Source organism: Desmodus rotundus, chromosome 12 (assembly GCF_022682495.2).
Source record: "Desmodus rotundus isolate HL8 chromosome 12, HLdesRot8A.1, whole genome shotgun sequence".
NCBI lineage: Eukaryota > Metazoa > Chordata > Mammalia > Chiroptera > Phyllostomidae > Desmodus > Desmodus rotundus.
The window spans coordinates 52344691-52371962 of NC_071398.1; the positions used below are offsets into that span (position 1 = coordinate 52344691).

The 27272-nt window shown below is 50.7% G+C and overlaps 2 protein-coding genes and 1 long non-coding RNA gene across 13 annotated transcripts; 2 read left to right on the plus strand and 1 right to left on the minus strand.

Moving 5' to 3' along the window:
• Nucleotides 1-1408: 1408 nt before the first annotated feature.
• Nucleotides 1409-15787, plus strand: ZSCAN22 (zinc finger and SCAN domain containing 22). 10 transcript variants are annotated; one of them, XM_071219885.1, is made up of 5 exons: nucleotides 1573-1660; nucleotides 2210-2419; nucleotides 7097-7152; nucleotides 7589-8015; nucleotides 10557-15787. In XM_071219885.1, the coding sequence occupies exons 4-5, from the start codon at nucleotides 7619-7621 to the stop codon at nucleotides 11627-11629; spliced, it is 1470 nt and encodes a 489-aa protein (XP_071075986.1). In that variant the 5' UTR covers nucleotides 1573-1660; nucleotides 2210-2419; nucleotides 7097-7152; nucleotides 7589-7618; the 3' UTR covers nucleotides 11630-15787. The 10 variants fall into 10 exon arrangements, with proteins under 10 accessions (XP_071075989.1, XP_071075991.1, XP_071075985.1 ...); XM_071219887.1 differs by having other exon boundaries at nucleotides 1645-1660; nucleotides 2326-2419; XM_071219888.1 differs by lacking the exons at nucleotides 1573-1660; nucleotides 2210-2419 and adding an exon at nucleotides 1409-1545.
• A1BG (alpha-1-B glycoprotein) lies at nucleotides 15168-19781 on the minus strand. 2 transcript variants are annotated; one of them, XM_045203594.2, is made up of 8 exons: nucleotides 19673-19781; nucleotides 19555-19590; nucleotides 19080-19358; nucleotides 18236-18508; nucleotides 17675-17974; nucleotides 16778-17074; nucleotides 15652-15927; nucleotides 15168-15305 (listed from the first exon to the last, which is right to left on the minus strand). In XM_045203594.2, the coding sequence occupies exons 1-8, from the start codon at nucleotides 19704-19706 to the stop codon at nucleotides 15298-15300; spliced, it is 1503 nt and encodes a 500-aa protein (XP_045059529.2). In that variant the 5' UTR covers nucleotides 19707-19781; the 3' UTR covers nucleotides 15168-15297. The 2 variants fall into 2 exon arrangements, with proteins under 2 accessions (XP_045059529.2, XP_045059528.2); XM_045203593.2 differs by having other exon boundaries at nucleotides 19540-19590; nucleotides 19673-19721.
• LOC123480731 (uncharacterized) lies at nucleotides 17981-25934 on the plus strand. Its single transcript, XR_006656838.2, has 4 exons — nucleotides 17981-18112; nucleotides 20716-20790; nucleotides 23068-23193; nucleotides 24148-25934. It is a non-coding gene; the product is annotated as an uncharacterized lncRNA (long non-coding RNA).
• Nucleotides 25935-27272: the final 1338 nt, after the last annotated feature.

Sequence of the window (27272 nt, forward strand, 5' to 3'; positions counted from 1 at the left end):
CTTCTGAGAAAATTGTTTATTTCCATATTATGCAGGGCAGGGCATGTTAACATGACTATTAATGTCCACAGTTGCAAAGTTTACCTCAATCATCTTACTGCTTTTCTCCAATTTTACACCCAAGGAAAGCCAAGCTCTCCGACCTTTGTCCATGCTGTCTACATAAAGAACATTGTGATTGAGGTGTGATCCTTGATGTCTCACAGCCCAACGTATATAAAAATCAAGAATTTAAACCTGCCTGCTTTCTAACCTACAGTGAAGCAAAAGTCAACCATCCACATGCTCCATCACACAGACGTTGCCTTTTTTCTTTGCTGTGCCCATTGCTTGGTTGGGTGTCATCCTGTACACCAAAAGGTGGTGGATTTGATCCCTGGTCGGGGCACATGTCTGGGTTGCGAGGGGAAAAGCTGGTCCATGTTTTTCTCTCCCTTCCTCTCAAGAATCAATGGGAATATACTCTCAGGTGGGGATTTTAAAAAATAAGTGCATAACCTGGAATCCAGGAGTCATCAGGTACAAGCTTCCACTTGTCCTCTCCCAGTGGAGTCATATAGCCCTCCTAATTCTCCCAGGAACACTGAGTGGGGGGGTACCATAGACTGTGGCCATGTTTATTGGGGGTTGGTAACATCCTAACCCCCAGCACATCTGAGAATTTGACTGTATTTGGAGATTGGGCCTTTAAAGAGGTAATTAAGGTGAAATGAGGTCATATGTGTGGGCCCCAATCCAATGACTGGTGTCCTCATAAAGGGAAATTTGGAGATAGACATACACAGTCACACAACCAGGCATCCACTGTGTCACACAGTCACACCCATTATCACCATTACAGTCACTGTAGCAACATACAACATCATACACAGTTTTGGACCTTCATGCTGTTTCAGGCCCTCATCACCTCCATGTCTGTCTCACACACCATCATATATTGTGACAGCCACATGCATCTACACAATTATATGACATGGTGACTACGCACACGTGGTCACAGAGAGTGGCACACACACCCCCAACATCCATGTAACGTGTAGTTACGCACGATAGACACATGGAGTCACCTGTACATGGTCAGAATATACACTACACATGATACCCCTCGACTGACCCCAGCACCCATATTCCTCATAGACCCCTCACCCTCTCACCATCATCCCACACACCCCTTACGTCTCTGCACCGTACACGGTTCCTCTACTTGCAGACGGTCCAACCGCGCCCACCCCTCCGCCACCCCTGCTCCCAAGAGGCCCGACCAATGGGCAGCATGCCCACCTAGACTACAACTCCCGGCGTGCCCTGGGCTGCTCTAGGGCCTCCTGCGCAGAACCTCCAGGAAATTGTAACCCAGGACGACGCAGGGGCCGTGGGACGCAAGACAAGCGGGAGTTGTGGTCTCGGTGGGCTGCGCGGCGCATTCTGGGAGTTGTTGTGCGGGCAGGCGGGTAGGCGCGCCCAGGCGGGTAGAGGCGCCCAGGGGCTCTTCGGTCAGGCGCCCCCGCTTCCGTCTCCGGGAGTGTCCTTCCGCAGCGCGGGGAGGTAGGTCCGGCTGGCTTTCCACCCGGGGCGGGGCACCAGAGGGAGACCGCAGGCCCGGCGGCTGCGAGCGAGCGAGCAGTGAGGGCTGGCTGGGAGCCGCACGATCCCGGCACGTGTGAGCGCGGGACCGAGGGGTGGTGGGTGGAGAGAACCTACGGACCAACCGTAGAACTAACTGATGAAATGTGGGGCCAGCTGAGGAGATGGAGGGCGTGGGGGTGACCGACCAGTAGTGGCCTGTGCGGGAAGACCAAGCTACTGTGTCTGACACATGTTGGGTGTGGGCTCGTGGCTACGGGTTGGGAGTGTGTGATCCACAGGTAGGATGAGCGTCTGACCGACCCGGTCAGGAGTGCGACTGACGAAGATGGCGGCTGCTTGAGGTTTGGTAGGTGGGTTGTGTGGTATTGTGAGAGGGTTTGTGTGTGACTATGTGTGATTTCAGGTATGGCTTGGAGTCTGTGTATCTAAGAGATTATGAAGGTGGAATGATACTCTGCGATGGAGATGCTGTGAGGTTGTGTGTTTAGTGACTGTGAGTGACAGAAATTGTGTGCCTGGGAATATTTTGGGTTATGACTGTAGGGTGTGTGTATATAGGAATGTGATAGACTGAGATTGATTGATAAAACCTCACCTGAGAATATTTATTGATTTTAAAAAGAGAGAGGTAGAGTGAAGGAGAGAAACATCCTGTGAGGGAGAAATATCCATCAGTTGTCTCCTGGACACACCCCGAACCGGGGTGAAACATCAAACCTGCAAACTTTTGGTGCACAGGTCGACACTCCAATCAACTGAGTCACCCAGCCAGGGCGTGGCTGAGATTTTTGTCACGAGTACTGCAATGTGGGTGATTTGCAGAATTTACCAAGTATGTAACAAAGAAGTTGTGATTTAACTGTCTGCACCTGAAATTGTGTGACCAGCGCTTTATGGATATGTCCTTGGCACCTTCTGGGAGCTTAAGTCTGGCAGGGGGCTGTGGAGTCATTGAAAGGTTTTCTTAGGCTCCGCGGAGGAAGAAATGCCATTCAGCCACAAAATTAGGCAGTACAGAGCTTTATTGGGGTTTGCCCACCCGGGCAAGGTTCCCTGGTTGGCAGAGCAGGGCGGGCAAGTCGGGCCCAAGCAGGGAATATGGCGGGGGGTCTTATGCACCAAATTCTGGTTGGCTCTCTACGTGGGGGCTAGGGATTGGTCTCCTTGAACAAAGCCGCAGTCCATCATTGGTGGTTCCCCTCGGGCTCAGGCTGCCAGGAGGATATCCCTACCCATCCTGACATTCAGACCTCTTTGATAGGGTAAGGGGCAGGCTTAGGTTGCCAGGCGGATATCCTCGCCCATCCTGACAGTCATCAGATTGGGGGTTTACTGCAGGGTTGCTCTGCTCCAGAGCCTGTGCTGGACCCTCTAGGGATCTCCTTGGGTAACCTCACCACAACCCTCTGAGGTAGGTACAAGTAAGAAGTCAGAAATGAAAGAACCACTTTGTTCAATTGATTAAGGAGTTGAGGGCCTGGAGAACTAGGAGAAATAAGATGCAGAGTGGGATTTTAGGACAAGGGAATAACAGGGACAAAGACTAAGAGGAATGGGGGTCATGGCAAGGTGATCAGAGGCCCAAGTGAGCTTTATAGTGGAGTTAGGGGCTAGAACACAGCTTTGCCAGAGATTGTCCACTGCCACTGAAAGGTTTCCGCATTGGGGTCTTGTTTTACTAACGTCGGCTTCTCCCTGTGCCCAAGGCTGTGACTCATTCAAAAGTCTACTATACCTCTGTCCAGGTGGCTTCTCAGAGTTGGGACTCCAAGCAGCGTGGATATCAGGGGTGACATTAGAAGGGAAAGAGAAAAAGCTATAAACAGTTACACCTGTGGGAGTTGTGGGTAGAGGAGGGAAAGGAAGTCCTTGAATGAGGGGGAGCCTGTAGCCACAACACACATGCTTTGGGGTCTCCTAGGAGGGCTTACATTTCATTTTTTTCCCTGACTATAAAACATAAAAGATTCACTGTGAAAAGCTGGGCGATGGAGATGCAGAGAAAATCAGAAAAAAAGTTGTAGTATAAAATACCTTTACAAGGGTGTAGATAAATTGGAATTCTTGGTGGGAATATAAAATGCTGAAGCCACTTTGGAAAAACAGCCAGGTAATTTTTATTAATTTATTACTTAAAAAAATTAGTGATTTGTGCCCTGACCGGGGACGGAACCTACAACCTTGGAGTATCAGGATGACACTCTTTAACAACTGAGCTACCCATCCAGGGCAGCCAGGTAATTTTTTTTTTTAGGTTAAACATAGAGTTAATATATCACCCAGCAGAGAATTGAAAACACTTGTCTATGCAAAAACTTATATGTGCACTTTTCATAATGGCAGCAATTTTCATAATAACCAAAAAGTAGACATAACTCAAATGTTCATCAACTGATGAATGGATAAAATGTAGTCTGTCTAGAGAGTGTAATAATATTTAGTCATGAAAAGGAATGAAATAATGGTACATGTTACAATGTGAGTGACCCTCAAAAACATTGTACTCAGGAGGTGGCCCAGTGGCCCAGTTGGCTGGAGCATCATTCCTTATACCATAAGGTTGCAGGTTTGATTCCCAGTCAGGGCACATACCTAAGTTGCAGGTTCGATCCCCAGTTGGGATGCATACAAGAGGCAATCGATCGATTTTTCTCTCTCTCTCTCTCCCTTCCTCTCTAAAATCAATAAATATATCCTCAGGTGAAGATTATAAATAAATTTTAAAAAAAAAACAAAAAAACATTGTTCTCAGTAAAAGAATCCAGACACAAAAGGTCACATGAAGTTCCCAGAATAGACACAGAACTGACACAGAAAGCAGACGAGTGTTTGTCAGGAGTTGGGAGAAAGGGAAATGGAAAGAGACTGCTTATAGGTATGGATTTCTTTTGGGGATGCTGAAAATATTCTGGGATTAGATTTTGACAGTAATTGTATAACCTTGTTAATATACATTAAAAGGATGAAGCTTATGATACATTAAATGTATGTAAATACATTTTTTAAAGATTTTGTTTATTTTTATAGAGAAGGGAAGGAAAAAGGGAGAGAACCATTAATGTATAGTTGCTTGTTACATGTTTCCCACTAGGGACCTGGCCCGCATCCCAGGCTGGGTTGTGATGCCCCGACTGGGAATCGAACCAGTGACCCTTTGATTCGCAGGCTGGAACTCAACCACTGAAGCCATACCAGCCAGGGCGTAATATATATAAATAATTTTTCAAGTAGGAAAAGGTTATGGGGAAGGGACTGCATAGCCCCACAACACAGAGGACTCCACCCCTTACTTAGCATAATATTTTCAAGGTTCAACCATATTTAAGCATGAATCAGTACTTCACTCCTATTTACTGGGCATAATATTCTATTTTATGTATATACAGCATTTTGTTCATTTGTGGATGGACATTTGGGTTATTTCTGTTTTTTGGCTATTATGACTAATGCTCTGTGAACATTTGTATACAAGTTTTTGTGTGGACATATATGGCTTCATTTCCTTTGAGTGTGTTCCTAGGAGTGGAATTGCTAGGTCACATAGTGATTCTCATGTTTAACCTTTTGAGTAACTGCCAGACTATTTTTCACAGTGGCTGCACCGTCGTACATTCTCTTCCTATAATTCCAATTCCCATTATCAGAGTTCCAACTTCTCTACACCCTATCTTTGGATTATGGTCATCCGGGCAGGTGTAAGGTGGTATCTCATTGTGGTTTTGATTTGCATTGCTCTGGTAGCATCTTTTCATATGCCTTTTGGCCATTTGTATCTCTTTTTTTAAGAAATGTCTCATCAAATCCTTTGCTTATCTTTAATTGGATTATTTATATTTTTCCTACCGAGCTGTTTGAGATACAATCCCCATATCATGTGTATAATATGGAAATATTTCTCCCATTCTGCAAGTTGCCTTTTTACTTTTTTGATGGTGGCCTTCGAATATCAAAACTTTTTAGTTTTGATGAAGTCCAGCTTATCTGTTCTATCTTTTGTCACTCATCTAAGGAGGCTTACGTTATTTTTTTAAAGATTTTATTTATTTATTTTTAGAGAGAGGGGAAGGAAGGGGGGAGAGAGAGATAAATATCAATGTGTGGTTGCCTCTTGCACGCCCCCTGCTGGGCACCTGGCCTGCAACCCAGGCATGTACCCTGACTGGGAACTGACCCTTTGGTTTGCAGACATGTGCTTAATCCACTGAACTACACCAGCCAGGGTTAGAAGGCTTACATTATTTTTAAGTGTATGTGGAACATTGACAAAAATTAACCGTATAGTTCAGGGGTGTCATCCTCATTTTCCCTGGGGGCCACATCAGCCTCGTGGTTGCCTTCAAAGGGCCAAATGTAATTTTAGGACTGTATAAAAGTAACTACTCCTTAACAAGGGGCAAGGAGCTTGGCACTGCTGCCAAGGTGCTGGGCTGGGTAAAACAAGGTGGAGGGCCAGATTTAGCCCGCGGGCCTTGTGTTTGCCACTTGTGATATAGTGGGTCACAAACCAAGTCTCAGTACATTTCAAAGGAGTGAAATTGACCAAAGCACATTTTCTGAGCACAATAGACTTAATCTGGAATTCAGTGATAAAAATAACTAAAAGACCGAATTCCAAATAACCCATGGTTCAGGAAGAAACCACAACAGAAATTACAAAATATTTACAACTACATAAATGATAATGAAGATACAACATCAGACTTGCGGGTGTGCAGCTAAAGCTATATTTAGAGGGAAATTTACAGTCTTAAAACTACATGTACAATTGCCTCTTGAACAATGCTGGGGTACAGATGATGTATTATAGAATTGTACACCTAAAACCTATATAACTTTTATTAAACAGTGTCACCCCAATAAATTTTGAATGTTATATGTATTATATAAGAGTAAGCTAAAGAAAATAAAATGTTAAAGGAATCATAAGGAAAAGACAAATACATTTACAGTATTGAAACAAATCTACATACAGCCCTGGCTGGTGTGGCTCAGTGGATTGAGCACTGGCCTGTGAACCAAAAAGTCACAGGTTCAACTCCCAGTCAGGGCACATGCCTGGGTTTCAGGCCAGTCCCCAGTTGAGGGTGTGTGAGAAGCAACTGATCGATGTTTCTCTCCCTCTTTTTCTCCCCCTCTCCCTCCCCTCCAAAAATAAAGAAGTAAAGTCTTTCTTTAAAAAAAAAAAAAAAGAAAGAAAGAAATCCACATACAGATGGATCCACACAGTTCAAACTTGGGTTGTTCAAGGGTCAGATGTGTCAGGAAAGAAGAAAGGCTGAAAGCCAATTATCTATGTATCCACCTCAGAAGCTACAAAATAAATAGCAAATACAGTGAGGGAATGACCATGCGGCTATGTGGAGGGTGTGTATGGGAGAGGAAGGAAACCCAGCTGCCTGTGGGAGGAGTGCACCTTAAGCAGGCTGACCATAGAGTCCGGCTGCCTGGGTTGTTAAACTTACCCATCCCTTTATTATCTAGGAAACTGAGCAGATGTTTTCTTCCTCAGGGTCTTTTCATATCTGTAAATTGGATAAAGAAGAGTTCCCACCTCCAGAGTTTGTTGTGAGTTTTCTTTTTCTTTTTCTTTTTTATCCTCACCTGAGGTTATTTTTTCATTGATTTTAGAGAGAGAAGAAGTGGGGGAGAGAGACAAACATCAATGTGAGAGAGAAAACATTGATTATGTGCCTTCCCGTACGTGCCCCAACCAGGGACTGAGCCCACAGCCTGAGTATGCAGGTTCCCCTGACTGGGGATCGAACCTGCGACCTTTCAGTCCATGGGACAACAGTCTAACCAACTGAGCCACACTAGCCATAGCTGTTGTGAGTTTTAAATGGGTGACTACATGCAAGCATTGGGAGTGGCGCTCACCACTGAGTAGGTTCTGTGCTGATTAGTTTGAGGATCTGTTTCTCTGTGATAGTCACATCTCACAGGTGTGAAGCAGCACCCTAGGTCCCACAATGACAAAGTTCTGATCTTTCTGCACACCCAGATCCAGGACTCACTGGCGTGCTGCTGCCCAATGGCCACCCACCAGGTCCCCATGAGCCTAGTGCCCTGGGAACAGGATGGCTTCCTGCAAATGAAGGTGGAGGACGAGGCCAGCCTCTCCCAGGTCCAGGAATGTGGCCTTGGCAACACAGGCCACCCCGAGGCTGCTCGTCTGCGCTTCCGGCACTTCTGCTATGAGGAGGCATCCAACCCGCATGAGGCCCTGACCCAGCTCCGCAAGCTCTGCTGCCAGTGGCTGCAGCCTGAGGTGCACTCCAAGGAGCAGATGCTGGACTTGCTGGTGCTGGAGCAGTTCCTGGGTGTGCTGCCCCCCAAGATCCAGGCCTGGGTGGGGGCCCAGTGCCCCAAGAGTGGCAAGGAGGCTGCCGTGCTGCTGGAGGATCTGACTCAGATGCTGGACAAGAGAGGTAAGAGGCAGTGATGGGCAGGTGTTTGCAGGACACCACAGGCAGGGACTAGACAGGAATGGGCAAGGGCTTGGGGTTTTTCAGCACTTGTCTTCCCATTTGTAATTCATGCATACTCTCACACTATGCTAAGCATGTCTGTTTTTATGGCTAAAGAGACTAAAGCAAAGTCAGGAGGCCTCATAGCTGTGTCCAGGAGTCGGTTGATGGCATCAGGAGTCTTTCTTAGTTGTTCTGTTTCTTGGTTGGTTTTCAGCAGCCCCAGGGGGAGCACAGACAAAGGTCCCTAGGCTGAGCCCTGTGAACTGTTTGGGGTCTTACACTTGTCTTTGGCTGACCAGACCCCACAGAATGATAAGAGCAAGGGCAGCTCCGCAGAGGAAAACTAGGCTGCTTGTACCAAGTGAGGGGCCGGGTCTCTCAGGTGCAGATGGGGGGTAGAAACATTAGGTGTCCCTGTGTACTTCCTGTGAGTTTCCGCCCCCATGCTAGCCTCCAGAGTCTGGGTGATGAGACCTGCACTGGGCCTGAGTGGGCAGCATCACTTTGGGAGACCCACTCAGATGTCCTGGCCCAAGGTGGTCCCATGGAACATAGGGAGGACCCAGGCCTGGGACAGTCCAGAGCAGGAAGTGAAGGCTCCTAGCATGAGGGGCCAGCCCTACCCGAAGGTAGCAGATGGTGGGGTGGGTGTGCCAGACACCTAGGAAGAGTCGTGGCCTGGGCAGGAGTAGCATGGAGTTTGTACATGGAAGGATCATTGAGGCCTGGTAGATGCAGCCACTGCTCTGACTCCTCCTGGCTATATGACTCTCTTGTGCCTCAGTTTCCCTGTCAGTAAAATGGACGTTGCAGTTGTAGTACCTACTTCAGTGTCACTGAGAGCTGCATGGGAAATGTGGCTGTCAGGACAATTTGTTCAGCTTCTTGAGAAACAGATGTTTCTGGAAGAAGTTGGTCAGGTGCCCTCCCTTGGCCACATTGGCCATGCCCAGGCCGATGTCATAAGCCAGGCCTCGGGAAGGAGTGGCCCCATCCTCTGCAGGGTCAAAAACGGGCAAAATGGGGCTGAAAGGATGAGGCAGCCAGCAGTCCAGGCAGAGGAGGTGGTGGGGCAAAGGCTCCTTGTTGTATGTAGACCAGTGCATTCTGGGAAGGGCAGGTTTCTAGAATATAAGAAGAATTGGGGAGGTGGGGGGCAGGACCCAGCACATGGCCGGCAGAGTTGCGGGAACTGAGGGGACATCTGCGGAATTCAAGGACAAGATACTAGAGCCGAAACCCCAGCTTGGCCACTAGCTAACTGTGTGACCTTGTACAGGTTATTCAACATCTCTGAGCCTTTATGATTTTGTACAATTTATTCAAGACTTTCCCTCAGCTGGGCCTCAGTTTCCCTGTCTGAAACACAGAGTGAAGCTGAAACAAGGCAATGGATGTTACCCACTGCATCTGGAGACTAATAACGGCCACAACCCAAGGAGGCCAGCAGTGTATTTGCTCTCTTACAGATGAGGAAACTGAGGCCAGATGAGGGCAAGATTGCTCTGGGCCCAGGATCTGTCTAGCGGCAGTGCTAGTGCCCCACTGGGGACTCACCACAGTTACTCCTTTCACCCCCTCCTTCCTGGGATCTGTCTCGGAACCAGTGCCCTGTGCACCCATCAAGTGTAGGTTTGGGCAGGTGCGCCTCCACTGCAAACACAACCCAGTCTCCAGCTGCCCTTAGCCCCACTCTGCCAGTATAGTACTTTGTAAAGACTGGGCCTCAGGCCTCCAGGCGTGGGGAGGCCAGGTGGGCACATCACCAACTTACAGCAGCAATTTTCCACTTGGGTTAATGGTACAGTCGACTGTGGGAAATTTCACAGTTGCTGGCATCTAGGATTGATGCCTCATCCAGCCAGAGCACCTGCAGACCCACCCAGACCCAGAGACCAAGTGCTGAGTATGAGGGACACTGAGGCCATCAGGGGGACACGAACAGCAATGGCGAGGACAGACCCCTCCCATATTCACTCTCTCACTCTCACTTTCTTTCAAATCAGTTCATTTGAGCCCAAATCAGGAGCCTTGAAGAATGGAGTTTGGGGGATGAGGGGAAGATCAGATGTTCTCAAAAGTGATGCAGCTTTTTTTTTTTTTTTTTTTAAGATTTTACTTATTTCTAGAGAGAGGGGAAAGGAAAGAAACATCAGTGTGTGGTTGCCTCTCACACACCCCCTAGTGGGGACCTGGCCTGCAACCCAGGCATGTGCCCTGACTCCTGACTGGGAATTGAACCAGAGACCCTTTAATTCTCAGACAGGCACTCAATCCACTGAGCCACACCAGCCAGGGCAAAAGTGATGCAGCTTTTGATGATGTAGGAGACCAGCCATGTGGCCTTTGTCATCCAAGACACTAATGGAGACACTTCCTTGTGGAAATAGGGCCGCAGGTCAGGAGTGGCCCATGTGTCCCTTTGTGGAGTGAGGCCAGGACAGAGCAGGAAAGGCAGGTGTGAGGGAAGGGCTGACGCTGCAGTTCGGGCTGTTTCAGGATGGGAGCCGGAAGCTGAGCCCTCAGAGGAAAGCTGTAAGCACAGCCATTCAGAAGCGTCAGACACGGCCACTGAGACCCTCGTGGGAAGCATTTCCCCGGGACACATCTTTGATGATGCCTTTGTACCTCAGAGCAGCTCAGAGAAACCAGTAGGACTCTTGGGGGACGTCTGGACAAAGTCTGCCACCCAAGAAGCAGATTTCAGGCACACTCCAGGGCATCACAACGATGCCCCCATGGACCAAGCCAGCTGTGAATCTGGTGCTTTCAGGAACAGTCCCAATGTGTGGCCAGATGTCACTTGGGAGGAAGAGAAGACTCCTTCTGAAGAGAAATGTGGTCCATTGGATGGTCCTGGGACAGAGCCTCCATGCGTGCACACGGGGAGGACGTCTTCCAAGTGCAGAGAATGTGGGAAAATGTTCTGGAGCACCCGGGCCCTGGAGGCACACCAAAAGAGCCATTCCCGTAAGACGCCCTACACCTGCAATGAGTGTGGGAAAGCCTTCAGCCAGAGCACCCACCTGGCCCAGCACCTGGTTGTGCACACAGGGGCAAAGCCCCATGAGTGTAAGGAGTGTGGCAAGACCTTCAGCCGGATCACCCACCTGACACAGCACCAGCGCATCCACACGGGGGAGAAGCCCTACAGGTGCAGGGACTGTGGCAAAACCTTCAGACGCAGCACCCAACTCACCCAGCACCAAAGGGTGCACACAGGTGAGCGGCCCTACACGTGCGACATGTGCGGCAAGGCCTTCAGCCAGAGTGCCCACCTGACACAGCATGTGCGCATCCACACAGGGGAGAAGCCCTACAGGTGTGACCCTTGTGGGAGAGCCTTCAGCGACTACTCAGCTCTGATCAGGCACCTGAGGGTCCACTCTGGGGAGAAGCCATACCAGTGCCAGGTTTGTCCGAAGGCCTTTGCGCAGAGCTCCTCCCTCACCGAGCACCAGAGGGTCCACACAGGAGAGAAGCCCTACAAGTGCAGCGACTGTGGGAAGGCCTTCATCCGCAGCTCCGCCCTCCTGGTGCACCTGCGCGTCCACATCACCGTGCTGCGGTGACCCACTGGGCAGCACCCTTGGGCTCAGCATGGAAGAGAAACCCTGAGTTCCAAAGGAGCGAGGAAAAACAGGGTGTGTCATCGATGGCTCCCCCAAAATGATGAGTTCTTAAGGGCAGATCTAGGGCTATCTGGAAGCAACTCTGCATTTGAGGATCCAGATGAGTGTAAAAGTATCCGGGTTCCAGAAGTATCCCACTGTCTTCCATTCCCACTAAGTCCATCTCAGAGAGAGGACAGGTGCGCTGAGGATCTGGGTTTGTCCTCAGAGTCAGGGCAGTTGGGAGGCATTTCTGTCACGACTTAGTGGTCCCAGGATGGTCCTGGCTGGGTCTCCAGCTTCATGCCCCCGTTTCTCCCCTGTTTAGCACAGGTAGGACACTGCCCACACCACCTCTGTGCTTTACCACTGACTGTTCCACTTCACTGTCCAACTCCAAGGCCGGCTCATGAGGCTGCTGCTTCTGTGAGGCATTCTCCAGACACTGTGTCTCATTCTCTCTTCTTCACTGAGGATGCTACTGACACTTGCCTGGAGGTATTTGTCTGTGACTCTTCCCGCTCCTTCCATGTCCCACCAGCCATCGGCCCTTTTGGTTTTACCTGTACTCGCCTGTACTTCATTTTCTTCTCCATCATCATCACCTTATGTGAGCCCTGATCGCCTCTCGTGGATTCCAGCAGGGGGCTTTCCAGACCCCTTCCTGCCTTCACACCAGCCTCCATGGGACTCTCCACACACTGAATCTGATCATGTTCTCCATGATCAGAAAGCTCTCCAGTGTGTCCCCTTGTACAGCAGAGCTTCCTGAATGGGTTCCAGGTTTGCCAAGATGAGAGTCACTTTGGGCTCCAAACAACCTCGCCAGTTACCCTCACATATGTGTCTGAATGTGGTCATCTCTGTATGTGCCATGATGTGAAATGGTTTCAAAGAACTGCTGTCTGGGATGAACCTCAAACTCCTGCACCTGTCTGTTCATGAGCATTCATGACGTGGCCCCTCTGGCCACATCGAACTACTAGCAGTTCTTGAAGAAGCCATACTTTTGCCCACCGACGTGCCTTTGTACCTGAGCCTGGGACCCTCTTTTCTTTCCTCCAAGATATTTCAGACATCCTCTCCCTCCCCAGTAAAGTGTCACCCACCTCCTCAGGCTGACTTCAACTCGCACTTCTCGCTCCCAGAGTGCCTACAACTTATCTCTCCCAAGTTTCCTACCATGTGGTATTCACTCCTTGCAGAGTGCAGGGCCGTTTTATTCTCTGATCCGTGAGGTATTACTACAGGACATAAGAGGACAGAGAGGCCCTGACTCACATCTCATTGCCACACTCCACCCAGCAGTGTCCTTGTGTGTTTTCTGGGCTGTCTCCCACCATGGTGGTGGAAGGGCTGTCTTTTTTTTTTTTTTTAAACTTCCTAGTGGAAGTGAAGTGTTATCTCATTGTGGTTTTGATTTCGACTTTGATTTTTTTTTTAAGGTTTTATTTATTTATTTTTAGAGAGAGGGGAAGGGAGGAAGAGAGGGAGAGAATCAATGTGTTGGTTGCCTCTCGAGTTCCCTCTACTGGGGACTTGACCCGCAACCCAGGCATGTGTCCTGACTGGAAATCTAACCTGCAGCCCTTTGGTTTGCAGGTTGACGCTCAATCCACTGAGCCACACCAGCCAGGGCTTGACTTCGATTTTTAAAATTCAACTTCTTTAAACTAAAAAACAAGTTCACCCATTTACCCCACCTGTGGGGGTTCTGTAGAAGAGGCACTCTTAAAATAAGGATGTGGGAAAGCTGAGGGTAAAGGAGTACAACTGGATATGTAAGGCAGGCATGAAGCTGAAGGACACCAATGCAGCTGTATTAGTTTCAGACATTAGCAAGCCATGTGTTTAAACTTGTAGAATTGTACACACAAACTAGATGGAAATGGAGATCTTGATTATGTCATGGTTATATTCTCAAACTCCATCAAACACTTGAAAGGTATATGTGTTACTGTATATAAATAAAACCTTAATAAAGTTTGATTTTTACAAAATTGGTTTGTATCTGTTTAAATCATAGGAAATTACTTTGTTAAAAAGATCATCAAATACCGGTAATTTCACATAGTTAAGTGTAATTAAATTGCCAATATTTGATATTTTTTATCCACAAAGGATAATTTTCTATGATTTAAACTAATACAAACCTACTTTTTTTAAGATTTTATTTTTAGAGAGAGGGGAAGTGGGGGAGAAAGAGAGGGAGAGAAACATCAATGTGTGGTTGCCTTTTGCACACCCCCTATTGGGGACCTGGCCTGCAATGCAAGCATGTGCCCTGATTGGGAATCGAACCAGCGACCATTTGGTTCACAGGCTGGCACTCAATCCACTGAGCTACACTAGTCAGGGCTTCAAACCTATTTTTAACAGCCTAATACTAAGCTATTACTGATGTTTATCCCCCCAAAATCAATGATATAAATTTCACCTGAAGAAAGTAAAAACGAACAAAATAATTCAGAAGCAGGTAAAAGAAGGAAATGGTAATAACACAAGTAGAGAGCAAACAGGAAAAAGACAGTTTAAAAAAAATGAGCAAAGTCAAGTTTGTTTTTTGAAAAAATAATATTTGATAAAACCCCAACCAGACTGGCAGGGGTGGGGGGGAAGGTTTGGGGTAGAGTAGAAGAAACACCAGGTACGAAAGACGTGACATTATTACAGATCCTACAGTCATTCAGAGAATACAGGAATATGTAAATCATCCCCGGCTGGTTTGGCTTAGTGGATTGAGTGCCAGCCTACAGATTGAAAGGATATGGGTACAATTCCCAGTCAGGGCATATGCCTGGTTTGCAGGCCAGGTCCTCGGGTGTGAGAGAGGCAGCCAACTGCTGTTTCTCTCTTCTCTCCCTCCTTTCCCTTCTCTAAAAATAAATAAAATCTTAAAAAATAAAAAAAAATACAGGAATATGTAAATCAGACCACACAAATGTAATAGGCAAATTCTTTGAAAACGCAGTTGATCAAGTATTAGTTGAAACATGAATATACACTCACTATATACCAGTACCTGAAAGGCCAAACTCCAGGCAGGGACTGGGTAAGGATTCAGTAGGGTGAGTCCCCATTTCCCCATGAAGTTGGGCATGGGTACTCAGTTCCAAGGGACAGCAGAGAACAGAGAGGAGTCCTACCCCTCAAAGCCTCAAGCTTCCATATGGGAGACCTGGCCTTTGGCTGGGTACACAGTCCAGCATCACTACCTGGTGGCCACTCGCACTGGAGGACAGAACCATAAAATGCAGCCTCCTTTGAACTGCCTCTGGGTGTGGGGACTGATTTGGGCAAGGTAGGTGGGGAATTGGGTGTGTCTGGAGCCTCAAGCTACCTACCCACACTGACTAGGGCCCTGGAACCAATCTTCAGCCCCTCTACCCTGAGGACCCAACCCAGGGTCCCACAGCCAACTTCCCTCTGTCCTGCGCATCCAGCCCCTGCAGCAGCAGAAGACATGTTATAAAGTCTGTGGTCACATTTATTAATTCCTAGGAGAAGTTAGGGAGAACCCTTCTGTTCCCTCCCCCTGCTCCCCAGGGCAATCCAGTCTCCAGCTGCAGCAGGAAGGATCTGTGCCATACTGAACCGGGATACCTTCAGCATCTGGGTCTGCAGTTGGATCAATGTCCTAGAAAAATATGACCAAAGAAATGGCAGGGGAGGGAGGCACCCTCTGTGCAGTCATGGTGGGCCTCACTGAGGCCACACAGTAAGGATGCAGCTTAGTCAGCTGCCAGGCCTCCCTCCTGGTGCTCCAGGTGACCAAGCCACTCCGTCCCCCGGGGTGTTTGCAGTTGTTTCCCTGCCTGCAATTTTGACCAATTTCGGCAGACTCGGCACACTAACCGAGTGCTGTGAACATGTGCGAGGAAGGGCACTCCAGCAGAGGGCCTAGTCTGGGCAAAGGCGGGGTGCAGGAGGGCAGGCAGCAGTGGGGAAGAACCTAGTGCTTAGGCCCCTCAGGGGAACTTCACCTGCCACCCGGAGCTCCACTGGATCGCTGAGGTCAGACACAAAGGGCCAGCTGGAGTAGCGGCACGTGTAGTTGCCCGCATGTTGGGGCCCAACATAGGTCAGCACAAGATTCTCTGGAGAGTAACTTCTTGTAACCACCCCTTTGCCTTCTTGCAGCAGCTCAAAGGTGATGTGGGGCACACGTCTCAGGGATCCCTTGCAGTGCAGGATGGCATCATGGCCTGGACTCACTGCTCCGCTCCACAGGGGCTGGAGCTGCGGCTTGGGGAGGGGTCCTGGGTGCAGCAGAGGGTCATGCCAGTTACTCATTCTCCTCTAGTTGCTCCTGAATCCCTCCCCTGCCCTCGTCCCGCTAAAGCCCAGGCCCCTTGGCCTCAAATGGAGATAGCTGCCTTCACACCCTGAGTACTGCACTGTACCTGTTCACTGCAACTGTCTATGTCCCTGCGTCACCCAGTTCCCAGGACCCTAGCAGTCCCCTAGACCTGGCCCCTGAACTGAGGCTTCTTGGGGTCCCGAGATGAGGGGAAGGAATACATGACCAAGAGAAATGATCATTCCTGCAGAGCCTAGCACACAGCGCAGCCCAAGGTCAGGAGGCAGGACCTTGTGCCAAAGGCCTCTGCCCCCTGGAGCCCTTGATGAGGAAATCAGAGGAACAAACACCCCAGGGATGGCGAACTCGCGGAGGATTGCACATTAACCCTCCTCTCGTGGGGAAAGGGGCACAGGCAGCTGTAAGGCTAGTAAGACGACATGGGCCCTGGGTGGTGTAACTGGATTGAGCGCCGGCCTGTGAACCAAAAGGTAGCGGGTTGGATTCCCCGTCAGGGCACATGCCTGGGTTGCGGGCCAGGCCTCCAGTAGGGGGCGTGCAAGAGGCAGCCATGCCCTGATGCTTCTCTCGTGTTAAAAAGATAACACGGGAAACTGAGGCGCACGCGCTCACGTCCCAAGTAAATGAACCAAATATGAGGCGTCCCCAGGACTTAGGACATTTTTTCCGTAAGGATTTCCATTCCGCATTTCCGTAAGGAATCATCTATGCGATTAGTATGGAGCTGTAGAACACAAGGCTTTGGCACCTCACTGTGCACCGGGGATGGAGGAGACCCGTCCACTCACCGTCCACGCGCAGCTCCAGGCGCTCACTGGGCGCCGAGCCCGCGAAGGGCGGCGCAGTGTCTGTGTAGATGCAGCTGTAGTTGGCCCCATCCGCCAGAGAGACATCGCGCAGTTCGAATAGGGCCTCGGTCCCCGCGGGGCTCTGGAGACCAAGCACCTGCCGCCCATAATTGCTCTCGCGCACCAGAGCGAAACGCAGGCCGGCCCGGGGAGCACGGCACCGCAGCTGCACGAGCATGCCGGGTGCGGGGCTTAGGGTTGCCGGTTCTGCCGAAAGCTCAGGTGCAGGCAGCGTCTCTGCGGGGGGAGCGCAGATGACTGAGGCAGGGAGAGACTGATCCGCCCGCCCCCTCTGGGACGCCCGCCCGGACCACCCCAGAAAACAACAACAAAAAACACCGCATCTCGCTCACGTCCCCCGCCCTCCTTGGACTTTCTGCACACTTCCTTGTTAATTTCTTTGATCTCCAAGAATAGACTGGGCCAGGGGGTCATGGTGCCCGTGGCGTTCACCTTCCACCGCTCCTCCCCGTCTCCCCCCAACTAACGCTGCTGGCCAGGATCCTTTCCCAGGTTGACGCTCCATGTCCGTGTCCTGAACAGGTCCTACGGCCCAAGCCCAGCCGCCCCCTATAAGCAGGTCTTCGCGCCCACCTGCACCTGGAGGCTGGGGGTTCTCGGGTACTTGGCGTCTGCATGGCCTCTGCCACACTCGAATGTTGACCCAATTATTCTCCGTGGGGCATTGAAGTTGCTGAGCTCATTGTCTCATTCTCAGTTGGGGAAACTGAGGCCAGGCGCATTAGTCAGAACTGGGCTGGACCCAGAGCCCTGCAGTCCTGGAGGACCCTCCCTAGTTGTCTCCCCTGCTCCCCAGCGGCTCAGCACCAGGCTTACTGTCGCTCAGTAGCAACTCCACGGGCGCACTGTCCTGAGACCAGGGCATGTCCTCCCCTCTCAGGTGGTAGCGGCAGGTGTAGAGGCCACCATCCCCCGGGACCATTGAGTCCAGCTTAAAGACAACACGGTCCGGGTTGGTGCTCCAACTATTCACGAGCAGCACCTTGTCTCCACGCCGCAGCTGGAATTCCATGCCGCTGTCCAGGGGCCCCACGCAGACAAGGGAAGTTTTCCCGCCCTGGAGCAGGACGTCAGCTGACTCTCCCTGGAAACTCATCCTGGGCGGTGGTGGTGCAGCTACAAGGCAGGGAGGGTAGCTGGGGCGGTGGAGCCCTAGACACCCTGTTCCCTGAGAAAACCCAGCCTCCAGACCTGTTGCAGCCCCAGGCCTCCCCACAGCACAGCAGCATCCTGCTCAGGCCTGCTGTGATCCAGGTAACTGTTTCCCAGACCCCATCCTGGGCAGCAGCATTCAGGGTTAGGGGTCAAGTTAAAGCAGCTCTATGCCCCCAGGAACCTTCTCCCCCAGGAAGCCCACCCATTGGTCCACATACTCACCCAGCTCCTCGACAGTCACAGTGGCACTAGGCTCAGAGGGGGTGCCTGCTGCATGGGTCCGGTAGCTGCAACTGTAGTTGCCAGCCTGTTGGACTGGGAAGGTGGCCTCCACATCTTGAGGGGCCTCAGCCACCTCCAGAAACTGGTCATCACCTTTCCTCCTCAGCAGGAAGGTCACACCCCGAAGTCTCCCTCGACACAACAGTGTCGTGTTCAGGCCCGGCGTGATCCAGGACACGGGCTTACTTGAGAGCAGGGGTGGAGGCAGAGTCTCTGCAGGTGGGGCATGGTTGAGGGTTCTGCATGACTTAGGAGACAAGGTGGCCCAGCAGGACCTGGACCAGCACACTCAAGAAAATGTGAGGGAGCCAAGGAGATGGACAGGGACATAAAACAAGAGGAAGATGTGTTACAGGCCCTTCTGTGTGCCAGGCCTGCCCTAAGCACTTTCTAGGAACTCAGTCATTTATTCCCCACAACCTTCTGGGATCAGTACAAAAATCACCCTCACTTAAAAAAAAATTATTCATTTCTAGAGAGGGGGGAAGGGAGGGAGAAAGGGAGAGAAACATCAATCAGTTCTCTCTCCCATGGCCCCAACCAGGAACTTGGCCTGGAAGTCAAACCAGTGACCATTTGGTTTGTAGGCTGGCACTTAACCCATTGAGCCACACCAGCCAGGGCTCACTCTCACTATAGATGAGAAAACTGAGTCTCAGGGATGTCAGATGACTCACGCAAAGTCACCTAGCCTCTCAGGGGGCCGGGGTGGGAGAGGCGGACTAGGAGAACGAGGAGTGGAGGAAGGGAGGCCTCTCTAGTGTGACCCCTCTTCACTGCTTACCTGCCCCAGTCACCTCCAGCAGGTTGCTCAGCTGGGTCCATCCGTCGCCCATAGCATAGCGGCAGCGGTAGAGGCCCTGGGTGTCAGCTGTCACTGCTCCTAGCAGGAACCGGTGCTCTTTGGTGCCTACAGTAAGGTGCACATGATCCTGGAGCACCCCATCCTTGAACAGCTCGAAATTTGTGGTGAACAGGCAGGCCCGACACGTCAATGTCATATTGGCCCAGGGTTCCAGCAGCGATTCGGCCTCTGCCCACAGGTCCGGCTGGGTCTCGACATCTGCATGGGGGCCAGGGTCAAAGCTAGGCACCAGGACATGGGCATCCCCTGTGTGCACCCACCACCACCAGAGAGAGTGTGTGTGTACACCCACCATCTCTGAGTCTCATATGCACCCACTGTCTTCAGGTCCCAAGTGCTCCCACCACCACGAGACCAGCCCCAACCCACCATCCCAGACCTGGTCCTGACTCACAGGTGAACGCTTCTGCCTCTGGGCTCAGGGAGAGACCTGCGGAGATGCGTCTGTGAGGCCCCCATTCTTGCCCCTTCCCACCCTCCCTCCCCAGGGGGCCCAGGCCCAGATGCCTCACCCCAGAGCAGCAGGAAGGCCACCAGCATGGACATGGTGGTGAGCCTCACTCCAACCCTGTGAGCATCTGAGGTTAAAAGGTTCCAGTGAGGGTGGCAGTGGGTGGAACAGGGCACTGACCTCTTCTGGCTGTTTGTCTTTCCCCAAGGCCAGGAGGGGGCAGGGTGCCTGTAGGAGGTGTTGACTAGGGTGAGCCCCTGTGGCTTCAGGAACCTCAGCACTAAGTATGCATAGAAATGACCTATCATAGACATGGACAACAGGGTGGTGATTGCTGGGGGGAGGGGCTATAAGGGGACTAAATGGTAATGGAAAAAAATAAAGATTATACCCTTTATAAAATGAATGAAATTAAAAGTAAATAAAAGCAATGATTTAAAAAATTAATATAATAGCCCTGGCTGGTGTGGCTCACTGAACTGAGCACCAGCCTGTGAACCGAGAAGTTATTGGTTCGATTCCCAGTCTATGGCACATACCTGGGTTGCAGGCCAGGTCCCCAGTGCGGGGCATATGAGAGGCAACCACACATTGATGTTTCTCTCCCCCTTTTTCTCCTTCCCTTCCCTTCTCTAGAAATAAAATAAACCTTTTTGAAAAATCTTATAAAAAAGAAAAAAGAATCCATGGGTAAGAATGAGAATTTCCCCTCAGTTCTTGTTACTCCCAGAACAAAGATGGTTCTGCCCAGCGCAGCCTCTAGGATGTGATATGCGACCACAGGAAATCACCCCTTCACTGAGCACCTGGGCTCAGGGTCCTCTCCTCGCGCTCTGTGTTGCCTTTTCTGTGGAAGACATGTACCCCTTTATCAAACGGTCTGGAAACCTGAGCGGATCTCATGCAATTCCTCACTGCAATGCCCCGTGACCCACTGTCACTTTTCCGTCCGTTTTGCCATTTCTAACAAGCAGTTCCCTGGAGTCGCCCTGAGGCCTGAGATAACTTAGCCAGGATCTAAAAGAAGTCAGAAGCATATAACTAAGACTCTCCACACATTTTCAGCAAGGACACTTAAGAGCAATTGAATGTGGCTCTTTTCAGGATGCTGCTGCCATCCCTGCAAAGGGTTATTTTACAACTGGGCATCACAACCACAATGGCGGAAATGCATCAATGGTAAGTGCTCAGGGGCAAATGCCCCTGAGTGGAACTTGGACAAACTGGACTGGTTCAAGGCAGAAATGTAGAGTTGGACACATCCCACAGATTGTGGAAGTGCCCCAGACGCAGCTTGGCTGTCACCGCCATGTTCTTTGGAGACTACTCATCTGTGAGGGAGGTAGGGTATGACCTGAGGCTTCTCAAACAGCCCTCACTCCAATCACACACATGATAATTGCATAACCTCCTGTCCGCTCTGGGCCTGGGGACACTGGCCTTCAACCCAGGGCAGGTGAGGCCATGCCTTCCTCAAAGCCACTCAGGGTCTGGGTTGAAGGAGAGTTTATGGAGCCACATCCAGGCCCATGAGAGTGTGGATCCTTGCTGGCTCAGGGCTTAGTCCTTGGAAATCCAGCATCTCCCACTGTGGCCATGGCCACTTTGTGCCTTGGTTTCTCCACCTGACAAATTACCAGCTGGAGCACAAGACCCAAGGAGCGGAGTGCTCAGAACCCCTAGAGAGAAGAACTACCCCAAGCAAGTATGAGAACATCTGGGTGGCACTGACCGGTGCCAGACTGTCCACGGGGCCCATACGGAGGGGCCCGTTACTACTACCCAAGGACATGCTTATTGATTTTAGAGAGAGGGGAAAAGAAGGACAGAAACATCTCCCATGAGAGAGAAACATGATTGGTTGCCTCTCCTATGCAGCCAGATCAGGGACAAAACCCACAACACAGGCATGTTTCCTGACCAGGAATCAAACCCACAACCTTTCAGCTTATGGAACAATGCTCCAACCAACTGAGCCACACTGGTCAGGGCCCAAACATTGTGTATGAGCCTAAGGGCATTCTTTCTAGGTGGGAAGTGGGCTAACTGTTCTCCCAGGCCATTACTGTTTCTGCCTGAGATGCTGACTGTGTAGTTTCCCAAGAACAGGAGTGGGTCAAGGGCAGACTGGGGAGCAAGCAGCTGTGGGCCCCACCTGCCCAGCAGCACTGACAATCCCAGCAAAGATGGGTATGAGTTTAACGTGCAATGCAAACCATGCCCAGGGCTGATGAGGCTGAGGCAGGGGCTGTCTCTAGAATGTGGACCATAAGGCCACAATCCACTCCTAGCTGACGGATTAAATTAAAACGGGCTTTCTAGCAAAAACTTGTAAACAAATGCTCACAGCAGCATTTTTCATATGGTAGAAACAACCCAAACATCCATCAACTAATGGATGGATAAATTACTTTGCAATAAAAAATAAAGCCCTCATACATGGTTGGATCTCAGAAAACATTATGCTCAGTGAAAGAAACCAGACACAACTATGAAAATTTTTATTTATTTTTTTACAGCATTCTTTTTTAAAAAGATTTTATTTATTTTTAGAGGGGAAGGGAGGGAGAAAAGGAGAGAAACATCAATGTGTGGTTGCCTCTCCCATGTCCCCCCACCAGGGACCTCACCTGCAACCCAGGCATGTACCCTGACTGGGAATTAAACCAGCAACTCTGGTTTGCAGGCTGGCACTCAGTCCACTGAGACACACCAGTCAGGGCAAAAATGAAGTTTTATGTGAGAAATCTACAATAGGCAAATTCATACAAACAAGTAGGTTAGTGGTTGCCAGGGGCCAAGGGGAGGAAGAGCAGGGAGAAATTGTCATGAGGGAGTTTTATTTGGGGGTGCTGGGAACACCCTGGAATTAGACAATGATGATAGGTATACACATAGTAAATATGTTGAAAACTAAAAAATATACTAAAAACCAAACTGAATTGTACACTTTATAATGGTTCACTTATGTAAACTGTATCTTTAAGAAAAGGGAGTGCACCCACGGCACCAAGAGTTCCCGCCCTAGTGTCTGTGCTCAGCCTCCTGGGCAGGCCCATCCTTCTACATCCAGGGTGTCGCGTGGGCCCCGGCCGCAGAGACAGCACTGCACAGGAAGAAGGCATGTGTGTTAACAATACTATTGTAATAAGAAAACAAGTTCATCAAAAATTGCTAGGTGAAAATAAAATATTGACTCAGCCTGCACACCAAGCAGACTTTTCACATCAGAAGCTTAAACTCTGAGTTGAAAGTGTTCGCCCCCCAAGACATGGACTTTTCTTCAACCGGGTGTCTGTATTTTTTTAATCATCACCCCAGGATATGTTTATTGATTTTAGAGAGAAAGAGGCAGGGAGGGAGTGAGGGAGGGAGGAAGAGAGAGAAAGAGAGAGGGGTGGGGAGGGAAAGAAACATTAACATGAGAGAGAAACATCAATCGGTTACTTTCCATAGGTGCCTGACTGGGGGTCGAACCTTTTGGTGCGCAGGATGACACTCCAACCAACGGAGCCACCCAGCCAGGGCCAACCAGGTGTCTCTTAATCCATTCATCTCAAGAAAAAATTCTTTGTGCGAAGTGTAAGTGTGAAGGCGGGAACAAGAGGCAGCATATTGGCACAAGGTGCACGATGCCTTACAGTGACCTGAGCCCCAGGACACAGCCAGCACTGGATTACAGATGGGAAGGGCAAGACTCAGGCAGGACAAGGAGCACAGGCACTGTGTGACCAAGGAGCCCTGTCCTCCACACCCATGTGCCCACTGGCTACCCACCCCCACCCACAGAGTCCAGGGACACTACCAGGCTGGGGTCTGATGTCTCCACACAGGGAAAGGTGACCCCTGATGTGGGGCCCTGTCCCCTCCTTCCTCCTTGTATAACTGTAACCCTAGGGTGACAAGTTCCCCAGGGGAACTCTGGCCCCTCGGACAGAGGATGCTGAGCAATAGGAGGGCAGGTGCACGCGTTTCTCTGCATCACCCCTATGGAGGCACCAGGGCTTCTATAATCATGCACCCTGGAGCCCCGCACAGCAGGATCCAGGTCCGTCTGTCAGGACACCAGGTCGTTGTGGTCCAGGTGTGGGAGACAATGGTACCTGGGCACCTGCCATGATCCTGCCTCAGGGCTTCCAGTGAATTCCGGGTCATAGCTGCTGGCCTTGTGTTCTGGTTTGTGCAACAACTGACAGCCAGGCCAGCACCCGGCATGACCTCCTGAACCTCCCGAGATCTGGAGGCTAAGGACCCACCAGGGTGGGAGAAAACACCTGGGGCAGCCTTCCCAACCCAGGATGTCCAATCACCACTGACTCAGTGGACAGGCCAGAGGATAGGCGTCCTGGGCATCAGGTCACCCTCGACTGAGCAGGTCCCCTGAAGGAGGCTGTAATGATTGAATGGTGTCCCAAGTGCCAAAACACGCATCCACACCCTAGTGCCCAGGACCTGTGAATGTGACCTTATTTGGGAAAAGTGTACTTGCGGATGGGGTGTAAGGATCTTGAGATGAGATCATTCTGTATTCCGTAGGTGGGCCCTGAGTCTAAGGACAGGATCTTTGTAAGGGGAAGCAGAGAGAGAAGAGGAAGAGGCCAAGACTGGAGTGAAGCAGCCAAGAGCACCAGAAGGCTGGAGAGATGCGCAGGATCGCTTCTGCCTCGGAGACTTCAGAGACTGCCGCCCTGCCAACACCTTGATTCCAGCCTCCAGAACTGAGACAGCGTACGTTCCCGTTGTTTTAAGCCACCCAGTTGGTAGTAGTTTGTTACAGCAGCCCCAGGAAACTGATGCAGAGACAGTCCAACACCCTCGAAGGGATGAGTGGGTTGCAAGGGGGCCTCCTGATCTCTGGTGATGTGGAGTCAGGTGCCTAGACTGAGTGTCAGGGAAGACTCGGTGGTCCCAGGAAGAAGCAGCTCCCACCTGGCAGGAAGAGATCCTGAACTCAAATGAGATGGGGGCCGAGGCTCACCTGTTGGCCATGTGCTCTGGGCATATCAAGGAGAACAGTCCCCAGACACACTCCCACAGTGGCTCTGGTGCCCATATACTGCAACAAAACCTGTCTCCCAGCACCAAGCACAGCAGATGGAAGCTGCAGAGAACAGCTGTGTCTCTTTCTCTCCTGCCCTGCTGTGAAAAAGGGAGAAACATAACTAAAGGAATTTCAACAAGAGCTGAAGGCAGCCAGCCCAGTGGGTGAGGTGGTCAGGGGTCACTTACTTGCCTCTTCAGGCATGGAACCTCCCATCCTCACTACTGTCCTCTCTCACCTGTCTAGGGGCAGGGAAGGAGGGTCACAATGTACCCACGACTGGCAGAACAGGGCAGGTGAGAGGTTAGGACATAGGTGAACACTTGACAGAGTTGTGGACAATGACTCCGAGTCCGAGTGCATGGGTTCAGCCCAAGATGCATGGCTTTCCTGCCTGGGCCTCAATTTCCCTATCTGTAAAGCGGGAATAACAAGGCAACAACGTCAAGGGGTGGGGTTGAGCTCCGGCTTTTTGTGGCCCCTGATCTCCATTTAAAGCCCTACAGTGGCTCTGGGAGCTAAAATTTTCAGATTCCTTCAGGTCCCCATCTCTCCCCCAATTTGTGCCTTGCCCCCACAAATCACAGCCACCATGAATCCGTATCTGTGAGACTGTTCTTAATTCTTACCTTTTCAACGCACGGTGGGCCACTCTTGTGAAATCTGTAATGATGTCCATTACCAAGTGGCCACCGGGGGACAGATCAAAAAGTTCCAAACTGGCCTTGTCAGATTCTGTTCTCATTTCTATGCTTGTTACAGAGCAGGCAGGGAGTGGTTCATGATATATTATTACAGAAAGGATTCCCCCTTTCTATTTCTGGAGGTTCCCCCCCTCCCCACCGCCACGCACACCTGCTAGGTTCGAAATGCCCGCCGCCAGAGGAAAGACGTCTCTCAATGCCAGAGACTGGTGAAAAGGAAAGAAATTATTTATTTAAGTTACACAGACTTAGAGTAATGACTTAATGTCTTCATTAAAATACTAAAGTCCTTTAGAATACCCACAGATGCACAGTCCTTCCCCCTCCCTCTGCCCAGTCCGGGGTATCGCATCTCAGGAAAACAAGTAGAAGTCCGTGGTTCAGTCTCCCGGCACCATCAGTCGTGTGGCTGCCACAATCTCCAGTTAATCCAAAACCATGTGGCACCTCCTCATGGCCCACCAGCAAGAGTCCTTCCTCCCCTTTTCTTCCCAGCAAAGTCTCTCCTGCTGTCTAAGCTGCATGGCAAAAAGAAGCACTCCAAAACCACATGGTCCTCTCCTATTCACTCCATCAGAATCGCGTGGTCCTCTCTATTCACTTCAGAACCGTGTTGCCCGCTTCCTCTTTGACTGCCGCGCCTACGTTTAAATCCCAGCGCCCATCTTCCTTTGCAGCCCCATTTCCGACTCCTCCTACAGTCAGTGTCGCCTGCCAGCATCCCTGTATTCTTCCAGCTTTACTGGGCTGCCATAGTAAGTCCAGACAGGTGTGGCCCCATGGCATGGAGCCAATCATCTCCAAGCTCTCACGCAGGCCCTGTAACCAGGGGGAGTTGCTTCCCAGTCCCATCTTGGGTGGAATTCGCTCCCATCCCCCTGGCTCAAAGCATGGCCACAGCTATTTAACATATCGATGAAACCAGTTAAAGGTTATAGATATGTTAAATGACCGTGCCAGGGGTTAGCTGCAAAGCTGTTGCTACCCAAAACAGCTCTGAATGGCCCTGTTCCATGTGCCTCATCCCCTCTGGCTCAGGCTTGTGGGGGTGAGAACATCCTATATACATTTTCCCGATATTTCCTGGACACCTTGAGTTCTGGACCCCATTACAAATCCCTTCTTGGGGCCCTCCTCCTGGCTGCACCCTGCTTCATGCTGAAGGAGGAAACTGTGGTTCAGAAGGGTAGGCCTCTGTCTGCTTTTGAAGAGAGACAGAGTTGGAGGGCCCTCTGGGCTCTGCTGAGTGAGGGTGAATGGTGTCACTGCCCAAGCCCATCCACCCTGCTTTCCCCCAGTCAGCACTTCCCAGGAGAATTCCCCATGTCCAGGCAGAGACCGCAAGGATCAGAGAAAGTCCCTCCAGGACCAGAAAGAAACCCACTTAGCCCTTCTCCAGCCCCAGAAAGCCCAGTGAGATGCCCGTCTGCTGCTGTGCATACAACAGCGGTAAGGAGGGCAGAGGTATTGACGATGGGCTGCAGAGGTCTTGGCCTCCAAGTGTAGCTCCTGCCCCCCTGCCAGAGACTGAGGTCTAACCCCCTATACAGGCCAACTTCAGAGCCTGTGTCCTGAGCAGTGACATGAGATTTTACTAATGACAGTCCAAGGGTATCCAGTCTCCTATCTGAGATGCTTCTTCATTGGCGTAGGGGCAGGGTTGAGCCTTTTCAATCAGCAAATCAGTAAACAAGCAATGTAGGTGCTGAGCACCTGCTGTGTGCATGCCCAGGGCGGGTGGGCAAGTGGGGTCGCTGGGGACAAATGGAGGCCCTCCTGGGTCAAGTGGCTGAGCCCCTTGGAGGCTGACGTAGGAACCGGGAGGTGAAGAGCCTCCTGATCTACAAAATGCCAACCCATGCCATCCTGCCAGTAAGCATGGGTGTGTAGGAGCAGTGGTCATTGCCTCCGAGAAG

Coding starts and splice junctions, on each gene's coding strand:
- ZSCAN22 (XM_071219884.1), top strand. CDS start 2,393: ATGTGGGTGATTTGCAGAATTTACCAA. Junction 2,420..7,588: donor TGATTTGCAGAATTTACCAA/GTATGTAACAAA, acceptor CTGCACACCCAG/ATCCAGGACTCACTGGCGTG. Junction 8,016..10,556: donor TCAGATGCTGGACAAGAGAG/GTAAGAGGCAGT, acceptor GGGCTGTTTCAG/GATGGGAGCCGGAAGCTGAG.
- A1BG (XM_045203593.2), bottom strand. CDS start 19,706: ATGTCCATGCTGGTGGCCTTCCTGCTGCTCTGGG. Junction 19,591..19,672: donor GGCCTTCCTGCTGCTCTGGG/GTGAGGCATCTG, acceptor GCATCTCCGCAG/GTCTCTCCCTGAGCCCAGAG. Junction 15,928..16,777: donor CCTGGAGCTGCGCGTGGACG/GTGAGTGGACGG, acceptor TGCTGCACCCAG/GACCCCTCCCCAAGCCGCAG.